Raw genomic sequence first — 12325 nt, 5'->3', positions numbered from 1 at the left:
CAGGATGCCGTGAGGGACACAGTCGAATGCCTTCTCCAAATCCACAAAGCACACGTGGATTGGTTGGGCTAACTCCCATGAACCCTCCAGCACCCTGGAGAGGGTATAGAGCTGGTCCAGTGTTCCACGTCCAGGACGAAAACCACACTGTTCCTCCTGAATCCGGGGTTCGACTATAGGCCAAATTCTTTTATTTAATAGTTGAATGAATTATTCCCACTTTCAGCTAACAGTCTAACATCCTGAATGATTTCCGGGGCCTAAAATAAAAGCCAATAAAACCAATAAAAACATTCTAAACTGGCGAGTGACCTGTTGAGAACAGGTAATGGAAATACTTGGTGAGTTAGGTGAGTTATTCTTCGTCAAGTCACATCCAAGAGCATCTGCATGTTATTATTGCTCATAATTCTGTTTGCCCAGCTCTTAGGCTGCCATTTTGGATGTTTGTCTTTTTTACTCACTTTCATCACCAAACCAGCGAAAGTACAGTGTTTGCACACCTCTCATCGACCATCTGTCTTTTCACACCTCTCCATTATAGATACACACCTTGTGCTTTAAATATCTCAGCAGGTGTGTATGTGTGATCTGTATATTTGGACAGACTGTGACCGTAGACCATAAACAGTAATGGACTATGGAAACCCCATTGCTTTTGGTGACCGTTTTATACACACCGTATCATTTATTGCATGTTAAGATGATGATGAAAGCTACCGGCACAGTAAACAACACTCAAATCTCGAAGTCCACAGGGACCATCATAAACCACACCACATGCATCATTCATTCTCAAGCAAATGGGCCATGAGAAAGAGGGCAGATACAGGATGCAGACCTGCAGGGTTGTGAAAAATTCAAAATTGAAGAACTGGCACCTTTTCAAAATCATAAATGGGAATTTGAATTAGCAACATATCACAGGAAGTTGAAATGCATTGGAATAACAGGAAAAGGAATTTTCTAAATTGTAGTTCAAAGAAATTCAACACAGCTGATGCATTCTGGGAAATAAAGTGTTCTTCAAACTTGGTCCACAATTTTTTTTATGATGACGTGCATACAAATTTCTATAGGTGGCATTTCAAGCATATCTAACGTTCTACACTGTTGCCCTAAAAGTTTGGGGTCAGTTTTTGCAAGAAGTTTCTAGTACTTAAAAAGAGTGCCTTTTTTTAAATAAAAAATAAAGTAAAAACAGGAATATTGTGAAATGTTATTACAATTTAAAATAACTATTTAATTTGAACATATTTTAATCATTCTTATATCTGATTTTGGTTATTTTTATTATCAGTGTTGAAAACAGTGTTGCTCAATCGAATTTCAATCCATTTTAATACTTATTTATATTCAAATTCAAATTCTCTTTGCTACCTCAATTCAAATTCAAGAATTGAACTGGAATTTAAAAAAAGCACCTGAGCCCTCAATGTGCACAATGTGACGCCTAAGCTACCATCCTCCATTCAAAAAGCTCATAATCTTGTTCTAAAAAGTTTTCTGATTAACCATAGGACAGTTATGAAACCAAATTTGAATCTAGAGGCAATTGTAATGAATGAATAATATTTCCTCATTATCTGTGGGATTAGAGTGGGAGGTTTCTGAGAAGGGACATCTAATTGGCAGAACCAGGACAAAGGTAAGCAGGAGGCGGGTGAGCGAGCAGATGTGTGCGTTCGCTCTCTTCATTAGATTGATTGAGCAGACTTTGATGTCTGAAAACAAGTCCGAACATCAGTACCCACTCCAGTATTTAGTCCATAGCATTATGTTGTTGTAAACAAAACAACATTTTAATGAGACACTGATACAGTGCACTTTGCTACAATGTCATGCTGGTATACGTACGTAAGGGCAACTCACCCTAATTACATGGGATCTTGTTGCAGACCTGACCAGAGATTGATAAGGGGGAAAGAGATTAACATGACTTTCCCCACACAACTCCAACCATGATGATAGTGTATCCAAAAGACAGATATATTGCTCTACGCACCGCCTGTGAACTGCATTAAAACTTGCGGTTCAGTGCCTTAAACTCTCTTTTAAAATGTGGTTGAATGATGGTTGCCATTGCACATTTATTGGCTATAGGCTATGAACTTTCTTAAGTAAGTAGAAAATCTAAAGAGACATATAGAAACCAGAGTAGGCCAGCCTTACAAGCCACAACTCCATCACCTCAGAAGGCCTCTCCACAGTCCCTGTTTGTTTTTTCTATTGCATTCAAAAAAGGCAGTATTTCTTCATTAATTCATTATACAGATGTTTGGTGTTGCATTACTTTGAAAAATACTAAGTTTTACGCAGCTCTCTGGCACACATGATTGGTCAGTCGTGGCATTCAGTGATCTAGAGAATATTCCAAAAAGATCACCTCAGTCATGATAATTCTGTCCTCTTCCTTTTGCCGTGTTGTCAGAAGTAGAATTAGAATGGGGAAACCATGTGACGGTACTACACAAGGCCGCAAAGGGATACTTCACCGTTTTTTCATATTAAACTATGTTATTCCCTTAACTAAGACGAGTTGATACATACCTCTCTCGTCTCAGTGCGTGCACTCAATCGCTCTGGCGCGCGGCGACACTTTGATAGCACTTAGCCCAGTTCATTCATTAGGGACCAAACAGAGATGAAGTAAGAAACGACCAAACACCTCCACGTTTTCCCTATTTAAATACAGTTACACGAGTAGTTACACGACCAAGTATGGTGACACAAAATAAAACGTGGCGCTTTTCTAAGCGGGTAAAAAGGATAACTATAATGTATGGCGGAATAGCACTTGGAAGCACTTCGACTCGGCGCAGTAAAAAGTCACGTTGGTTCTAATGACAGAAGTGAGAGGGAGAGGGGGAGAGGATTTTTCAGGAGTGACTTTTTACTGCGCCGAGTCGAAGTGCTTCCAAGTGCTATTCCAACATTGATAATAACTGAGTATCAAATCAGTATATAAGACGAGAGAGGTATGTATCAACTCGTCTTAGTTAAGGGAATAACATAGTTTAATATGAAAAAAACGGTGAAGTATCCCTTTAAAGCGAGCATGCGAATGTAGCCGTAAGCCTTTAGCCAGCACATACTGTTCTCGCTTTTGGTTTCGAACTGCATGCCAGTGTAACAGACGTAGGCCAGTGAGAGCTGTGGTGTAAACCTTGTTAGCATGCATGGTTCGAATCCCGCTCGGATTGGGTCGATTTGGTGCCGTGACCCGGATGGGAATGAGGTTTAGGGGGGTGAGTGTAACGGACGTAGACTAGCAAAAGCTGTGTGTGTTAACCTCACTCCCCTGGCTTCAAAAGATGCGCTAGTTGCTAGTTGCCTTTAGCATCCTTGTTAGGACGCCGAAGACCACAGTTCGAATCCCGCTCGGAGCGGGTTGAGTAGGACCACTCGCGTACTTGTGTATGTATGACCTAATGACTTCTGTTTGCTTTTTCAGACCGCTCTTATGATAACTGTACTGGTGCAACTTCCATATCTCTTGTATCACACCGCAGGCACGCTCTATGTTTAATCCAAGCGCAAATTGTGCTATCTTACGTACACCGATTGTTTTGAAAAATAGATTGTACATTAATAACACTTAAGAAGGCTTCAGTAGACAATTACAGTAATATTGTTTGTCTTGTTGCTGCACATTAATGGAGTTTTTTCTTAGTGAAAGTCTCAAGATAATATACAGGTTAAAATATATAATTTCAACTCAAATCTATATTTGATGTTTGTGTATTGTATTTATTTATTTGAGGAGAAGGCGTATAATGTACAATCATCCAGTCATTATTACAAAATAAACCCCAAGAAAACCAAAACCAAAACCAAAATAAAATGATTGGCTGCGCTGACTAACTACACTACCCTTATTTACTTAGCAAGCATGTTTTTGAAGTGTGAGATGGGCCACCTAATCAGTGTTTTCAAGACTTTTGGCATGCTAATAAACACTTTTCAATGAGATCTACTCTTTCACATATTTTGGACATGAAATCTGAGCTTCCTATGTCAGAGAGCTTGGGGCCAGCGGAATGAGATGAAGTTTTGGGTTGCTGGTGGGAGCACTCATCTAGAACCACACACATCTCACTCAAGTGCACTTACTGTGAACAAGCTTCCTCAGCTCTGGAAACTCTTGCATGCTCCCACAGCTAACCACAAACTGCGGAGCTCTCCTGCACTCTGGCAGACCCCATCAAAACCCATAGTAGGTGAAGAGCCTGCACAGCAGTCAGCGTGCCTTATATTTTCTTTGCATTTTTTTCATTTTGCTCATGGGGCTTAGGTCGAGTTACATAAATATGAGGTTTTGAATATTTCAGAGGGAAAAAAATGGATTGTACACACATCATCTTCAGTGACCTGGTGTGCTTAAAATATTTTTTAAAAAGCAATAACATGCTGGTAATAAGTGGATTTGGCTGAGATAATATGGCGTGTGAGTGACAGTAAGTCCACACATGAAATTGTCCAGTTTCATAACGCTATTTGAAATATGATGACTAAAATTGTGTATTTTATGCAGGTTATCCCTTGATAAAAAAAAAAAAAAAAAAAACATTAAACTGTCTTAAGTAATATAGGGATGAACTTAGATGAGAACGTATAGTCCAGGTCACCGGAATCACACTGGCCCCTGCAATGCTGCTTTAAGTGGAGGCAGTAGTTTATTAATCCTCATTCCTCCATCCTCTTAATGGCTAGTTCTGGGAACAATTTGTGTGCCTGTGGCAAGGGATTTTCCACTGTAAACCTCTTTGGCTGCCTGGTTGTATCATAATGTAAGTTTTACAGGGGCATTTTTTTTTTTTTGTCTGCTACTGTATGACATCTCTCAAACAGTGATGGACTCAAATGGGCAATTATAGGTTACAGTAATATTGTTCAAAATGGCTAGGTGAGAAAGAGTTATGTTTTAAATGGTTAGTACCGGTTTGGAAACATGACTATTTTTAATGTTTTTGAAAAAAGTCACTTATGCTCATCAAACCTGCATGCATTTATTTGATAAAAAATATAGAAAAATATAGTATTACAATTTAAAATAATGGTTTTCTATTTTAATATACTTTAAAATAGAATTTATTCCTGTGATGCCAAGGTGAATTTTCAGCAGCCATTACTCCAGTCTTCAGTCACATAATCCTTCAGAAATCATTCTAATATGCTGATTTATTATCAATGTTTGAAACAGTTGTGCTGCTTAGTATGTTTTTAATAATCTGTGATACTTTTTTCAGGATTCTTTGACAAATAAATTTTTTAAAAAGAACAGCATTTATTCAAAATAGAAATCGTTTGTAACATTATACAGTACCTCTCAAAAGTTTGGGGTTAGTGTTTGTTTTTCTTTCTTTTTTTGAAAGAAATAATACTATTATTCAGCAAGGATGTGTTAAATTGATTTTTTTTTAAAGTGATAGTAAAAATATATATTGTTATAAAAGATTTCTATTTTGAACAAATGCTGTTCTTTTTAACTTTTTATTCATCAATGAATCCTGAAAAAAGTATCACAGGTCATACAAAAAAATATTAAGCGGCACAATTATGTCCAACATTGATAATAACTGAGTACCAAATCAGTATATAAGAATGATTTCTGAAGGATCATGTGAAACGGAAGACTGGAGTAATGGCTGATGAAGATTCAGCTTTGCATCACAGAATATATATATATTTTAAAGTATATTAAAATAGAAAAAACATTATTTTAAATTGTAATAGCCTAATATTTTACAATATTCGTTTTTTCTGTATTTTTTTATCAAATAAAGTCAGGCTTGATGAGCATAAAATATCTCTTTCAAAAACATTAAAAAAATAGTAATGTTTCCAAACTTTTGACAGGTAATATAGTTTCTTTTTTTTTATTAAATTAAGTAAATTAAGTTATTAAAGTGTCACATAAAAATGACCATAATAAATAGTAAGCTATACGTTTCATCTAAATATTTTACACTATATTAGGACAGTAAATAAAACCAGACAGTGATTCGCCAAGTGAGAGACAAACGAAAAAAACACCAAACCCCCCCAAACCCTCTACACAATGGGCATGCGCGAGCACAAAGAACAGCGACGCACGAGCTGCTATGGCAGGCAGCGATGCTTGTTCCTATAGCAACAACCTCTCGCGCACATCCGCCGCCTCCACCAACGTCTCGCACGGATCCGCGCGACCCTCTCCTCCTCCCCACCGAATAACAGCATCCCTCTGTCAACAGGATATTTCCCTGACACGGAAATACGACGGGGGAAGGAAAATGGCGCTCATCCCATCACAGATCCTCAGAGTAGCGATACTCCTCTCTTATTTTTCTATCCTCTGCAATTACAAAGCCATAGACATGCCCGCGCATCAAACATACGGCGGTAGCTGGAAGTTTCTTACGTTCATAGATTTGGTAAGTGCATGTGCATCGTTCCCATGCAGTGCCTGATTATATGAGATCTCCATAATGCATTACATTCGTAGACAGGCCCCTGTTATGCTGAAATATGCCAGGTTCCTACAAAAAGGAGTACAAACGCCACCACAAATTGTCTTACGTCATATTTACTGATCATTAGACGTTAATCACATGACGTAATGACTTTTTAAGTCTCTAACGATGATGTCATGATTTTCATATCTCACATCCTCATTAATAATGAATATTATTTTGAAGGGCTGTGCTATATATTTATCTGTTCTCTGAACAATTAGGAGAACAAATTTAAGGATGCATACACAGTTTTGAAGTATAAATAGCAGCAACCTTGTCTTTTGTTTTTGCAGTCTGCACCAGCATCTGAACACACACACATACACATTGACTGTTATTATGACAGTCTGTGAGCCAGTGACTCATGTTTTCCACATAAACAGCCCATTTTCTCCCCCTTTTTTCGAACAGTGATTTTTAATAGCAATAAAAGTTGTTTTGTTATACACTTCACGTTTGCACATCTGTTCGAGTGCACTGTTTGCTGTTTTTTTTTTTTTTTTCATTCTTGGAATAATCTCATGTACAGATGTTTATTTACGTACAGATTATTGCAGATGGAGCTTTTTAAAACTTATGCTGTTTCATAACACTTGTTATGATGCTTTCTCTAACTCTCTAGCGACTGCACTAAAATTCAAATATATAAACTATATTTCATAATATTGCTGTTTTTACTGTATTTTGATCAAATAAATGCAGCCTGCAGAAGAAACTTCTTTGAAAAGCATTTAAAAAATCTTACTGACTCCCAACTTTAATGTACCATTACTGTTCAAATTCCATGTACACTGTAAAATTGTTTTATACATTGAAAATACATTGTTATTTTTAAACTTTTAATAACACAATGACACTATTAATGTAACAACTCTTTCTGTAAACACAGAGGAAGTACGGAGATGTTCACTGTGTGAACACTCACGTTCACCACAACCATAGAGAGATGAGGAAGTGATTTATTGTTTGTGCTGCTTTGTGTTATAGTGCAAAAATTAATTATGACAGCATTTAAGGACCTCTGACACCAATCAACCTGGCTGTGTGAAACTAATATTAGAACAGACGATAAACACATGTCACATTCAGAAAAGCAGATTATCTCATCTTGGCACAAGAAATGCAAACGTCTGGATCAAATACTTGCACTGTAATATCCACACTCCACTGTGGCATTGTTATATTTATTAACACTCTAAGTAACTACCATTGTGCTAACTGTGCCACTTTGATTTCAGCCATTTATGTTTTCATCAGGCCTCATTAATTATTACATTTAGGGGGTTAGATTTGGCTTTCCATTGTCACAATAGGACACTCGAGGAGCCTGGCATAGAGTTGAGCTCTTGGTGTTGGACATAAAGTGTCTGGTCAAGTGTGGCCGAAAGCTTTCAGTGATCTGACAATGAGATACCCATGGATTAATTAGCAGAGTTTAATTAGCACAGATGCACAGGTTTTCTGAGTGTATCATTACTGTGATGAAAGGCAGTCTATATTTTTATGAGAGCAGTTGCTATGTTGCAAATGCCTTTGCAACTAATTATAAATTGAAAGGATGCATTTGAATGGATAGCGTCTGAACAAATACAAGTGCATAGTTTTATGACATTTATTTGAACATGAATGCAGGACTAGTAGGACTGTTTTGCAAGCTACTGTTTCTGTTGTATACTAGCAGTCTGTTGTTTGATAAGAAGTGAGGTTTCCTAGCCCAATTATTATTATTCCCAGTCTCAAACAAGCAATTCACTAGATTTCATGGAGACTTGAATCTCAGTCCAGGAACCCTTGTGGTTGTTTATAAGCAGAAATGAAGACTTTGTATAGCTAATAAATGATTTTATGCTTCTTTTGGCTTCATGTCCTCGTACTGAGGCTGTTTTTTAACTCTCAAATGATGTGAGAAAAGGAACAACGTCCATTTTTAGCTCAGCTAAAGTAAAGATCGAAAGCATTAGTTAGGGTCGAGTAAGAAAAATAGATCATTTGGGGGCTGGTAATAGGGTTTTAAGACTTTTCCAATAAAAGATTGGTTTTGGACAAATCTAACATTTATATGAAGCCTTAGCAGGGTTTCTCCTGCCTTCAGACACCAGGAAACAAATTTAGGAGCAGAAAGATAATGAGGAATGAAATATTAAAGAGTGTATTAATGGGAGACTTTTTTGCATGTTGGATATCTGTGGAGGAGATATAATAAAGAAACCCTCATAATTCCATAATGTCTTTCCATCGTAAATTAATGTCAAAGCAATCTCCTAACACTCTCATCACGAATGTTCACTAATGGAAAATGGACTAAAAAAAGATATATTAGCTTAAGACGAGAAATAGGTTATGGAGGAAAGGTTGTGTATTAAATCATTTCAATGCCAGTTTTCTTGCAGCCTGTCATGCATTGTAACATTTTAAAGCATGTCAACTGTATCTTTATATTGTTCTGTTTTCTGTGATGTGAGTTTGTTTGCTCTTGAAAAATGATGGCACTTAGAAATACTCATATTCTATTTTCAGACTACCAAAGATGAATGCATGGCTTTCATCAAGTTTCTCTTCAACTTCCCTCTTGTGTTCCTTTTAAAAGACAGCTTTGATTTGTATGTCAATGAGAGGCCCCAAAAAAAAAAAAAAGAAGGAAATTGTGTTTATTTATTTATAAAAAAGCTTTACCTGCTCTTTTCAGTTAGGGCCTCCAAAATAAATAGTTCATTTTCTACAAACTGCTCATTTTGAGCAAGACTTCTTATTCCAGTGAGTTGTTGACTAAAGAACAGATGCAATCGGATTGGTCCAATTCACAAATTAATTATTCTTTGAGATTTGCAAACCGATTTAACAGGTGATTTGAAAATAATCACTTTGTTCACGAATAAAATTCTTAAAGTTTTTATGAAATGTAGTGGAGTTAAAAGTTCGATATTATGCTTTGGAATGTAGTGAAGGACAAGTAAAGATAAACTTGAAAAATGTTCTTAAGTACCACTGTTACTTGATTACATTTTTAAATAAGTTTATGTACTCCAATACATTTGTAATGAGTTATGCCTGGTAAATATATGATTTTGGGCTGTCCCAGATGAAAGATTACCAATTGTGGCGATTTCTGTGGTCACGGCTCCTAAACGGTGGTCCTATGTCGTACAGTGTGATAAGTTCAAAGACGACTGTTGTCACATCCTGCGATAATTTTCTGACAGTGTCATAAATGTAGCATGATCATCTCACAGTGTGTTTGCGACATGGTGCTTCAACTTAAAACTACTTACCTCAAGCGTCCATATTCTCCTCTTTCGCTTTCTCCTTTTTTTCAACGCACATAAAAACCACAATTGCCAAAGTGTGATTCATCTTGCTCTATTTGTTTACCACTAGCGCATGACGTTTTATTCCTCTATACTAACTTGCGTCGTAGCCTACGATTCAATGGGTGACATCATCACACAGTCTACAAACATGCCGTACCCAAGTTTATTAGATCCATGTCGTAATGATCCTATAGGATAGTCGAAAACGCACAGTCTGGAGCAGGCATAATGCAATTGCTCATTACATTTTGCATGGCACCTAACTTTTTCTGCAGCAGTTTATTTCTTCTACAAAAGTGGTGATTCAATCCATCTACAGGGATTGAATATACTATATCTTGTACGTTTCGCCCTTACTCACCCAAACTTGTCAACGTGAATGTGAGTGTATTAATGAGTAGTAACTGAATCGCAGGTGTTTCACATATGAGATGAGAACATTGCTGCGGCCGGGGGTGAGGCCGAAACCAGCACACCCAGTGAAAGTAGCCTTTGAATATTTATTTTTACTTAATATTTCATTTATCTGTTATATTGAATTATAAATCTGTTTTTGATTTGGATTTTAGCAAATAAACATATGATTGCTCTCCTCACAAATCAACTATTTCTTGTTTTTCACTGGCATGTCTCTTAGATGTTGAGGACTATTGCATCTTTGAGCCTACATTCAGTACAAGTAAAATACTTAAGTTCTGTTCAAATAAAGATGCACACCAATAATGTTTTTTTCCTATAAGGCACGTTTATAAATGCTACTTAAATGTTCTAATTGAACTAAGGCCTAATCCTCAATCTAAGTCCTGTATGTAAATAACTTTTACTCAAGTCGTATTGGAATTGGTGACTTGTAACTTATAATGAAGTCATTTTTGCTGTAAGGTATCTCTTCTTTACTTAACTATGGTTTTCAGGTACTCTTTACAACTTATAAATCTGCCCCCTTTCTTAGGTATACTACATTACGCTTTCCTAACCATTTTATGATTCTCTATCTCAGGTCATTCAGGCAGTTTTCTTTGGAGTGTGTGTCCTGACGGATCTCTCAAGCCTTTTGACAAAAGGCAGTGCCAGTATGGAGCAAGAGAGACAGTTGAAGAAGCTGATTGGCTTACGAGACTGGATGATGGCTGTTCTGGCCTTTCCCGTTGGTGTGGTACGTATAAATCACCAATCAGATTTCTCATTTTGCATATGTACACTAACTGACCAAGTATATCCATAAAAATACACTTTATTTGTGTTTGTTGGACCTACATTTGGAGATTATGAGCAGTGCTGCTGGCTAAGTAAGGATGTATGTTGATGTTCAGATAACATCAATGCTTAGAATCAACACTGAAATTTGGATTGAAATTGAATAAAAACACCAATATGGCCAATTTTCAAAGCAAGATAATGCAGAGATCCAGATTATTTCAGTGCAAAAACAATCTAGCCTAGCGTTTTAGCTTTTTCTAAACTAAAGTTTGGAAAAGGTTTCAGCTTTTATATAAGCCCGTACGCAAACATTGCAGTTTTTGTATACAGAAAATCGGAAAAAGTAATTGGCTGGCAGTGACTTATGGTGCGGTTAGTTTAAAGTGTGTGAACCTCCCGTAAACTCTCTGAGCCATCAAGTTCAATTGTTAATGTGTGGGAAAGAAAAAAACAGTACTGTAACGGAACATGAATGCAATACTTTGTCTGAAGCTGCCCTTCCCCTCCCACACATGTCATTGACATTAAGATGTCTGAAACCACAGGAAAACAGAGGCCACTGTTCAAAACTTGTTTCGAGAAATCATTCACTGGATCTAAGGAGGGTTGTGTATTGAGCACATTTATAGTGGGTGCTAAAGGTAAAATACTGCTTGCTGCAAATGCATGACCAATGTTTTAATATTTTTGCAACTTAGCAATTTTCAATGCCACTTTGTTTCAACCCTTTGGAGTCGGTAACATTTTTACCAAGGCTGCCTGTATTTGATCAAAAATACAGTAATATTGTGAAATTATTACAATAAAAAAAAAAATCTATTTTAAAATCTATTTAAGACCTCACAGAATTTGTTCTGATATTCTGATTTGGTGATCAAATCATTCAAACATCAAACATTTATTATTATCAATGTTGAAAACCAGTTTTACTGCTTCATATTTCTGTGGGAACCATGATAAATTTTTTTCAGGACACTTCAATGAATAGAAAGTTCAAAAGAACATCTTTTAGGCCGTGTGTCCACCAAAGCATTTTTTCCCCGAGGCTAGTGTATTTTTTCCCAATTGTTTTCAATGGGAGCACAGTGTTTTTAAAACGTACTCGGTTACTAACGTAACCTCGGTTCTCTCTAGAGAGGAAACGAGTACTGCGTAATATCTTACGCTAGGGGAAATCTCTTTTCCGCGAGATACTGAAGCCAAAAAATTATCCTTAATTTTGAAATAATGTAAAACGCGTTGCGGCAGCATGCAGACATAGGCGAGACAGCTCGCGCGCCTATTGGCTGCCCTGCGGCAACTGCAGCAGCCTATCGATAA

General features: G+C 36.9%; 1 protein-coding gene across 1 annotated transcript in view; it reads left to right on the top strand.

Annotated features, from left to right (window-relative positions):
* Nucleotides 1-6077: 6077 nt before the first annotated feature.
* The window catches only part of aig1 (androgen-induced 1 (H. sapiens)), a 52315-nt gene continuing 46067 nt past the window's right edge, over nt 6078-12325 (top strand). The window contains exons 1-2 of the mRNA XM_082148299.1: nt 6078-6416; nt 10806-10961. Coding sequence (XP_082004425.1) covers nt 6105-6416; nt 10806-10961 — 468 coding nt within the window. The 5' untranslated portion in view covers nt 6078-6104. The remainder of the gene's footprint in view (nt 6417-10805; nt 10962-12325) is intronic.

The sequence above is a fragment of the Leuciscus leuciscus genome (genome assembly GCF_965113295.1).
Source record: "Leuciscus leuciscus genome assembly, chromosome: 19".
NCBI classification, from domain to species: domain Eukaryota; kingdom Metazoa; phylum Chordata; class Actinopteri; order Cypriniformes; family Leuciscidae; genus Leuciscus; species Leuciscus leuciscus.
Note: the sequence above shows the minus strand (reverse complement) of the source record. Positions and strands in the feature narration are given on the sequence as shown.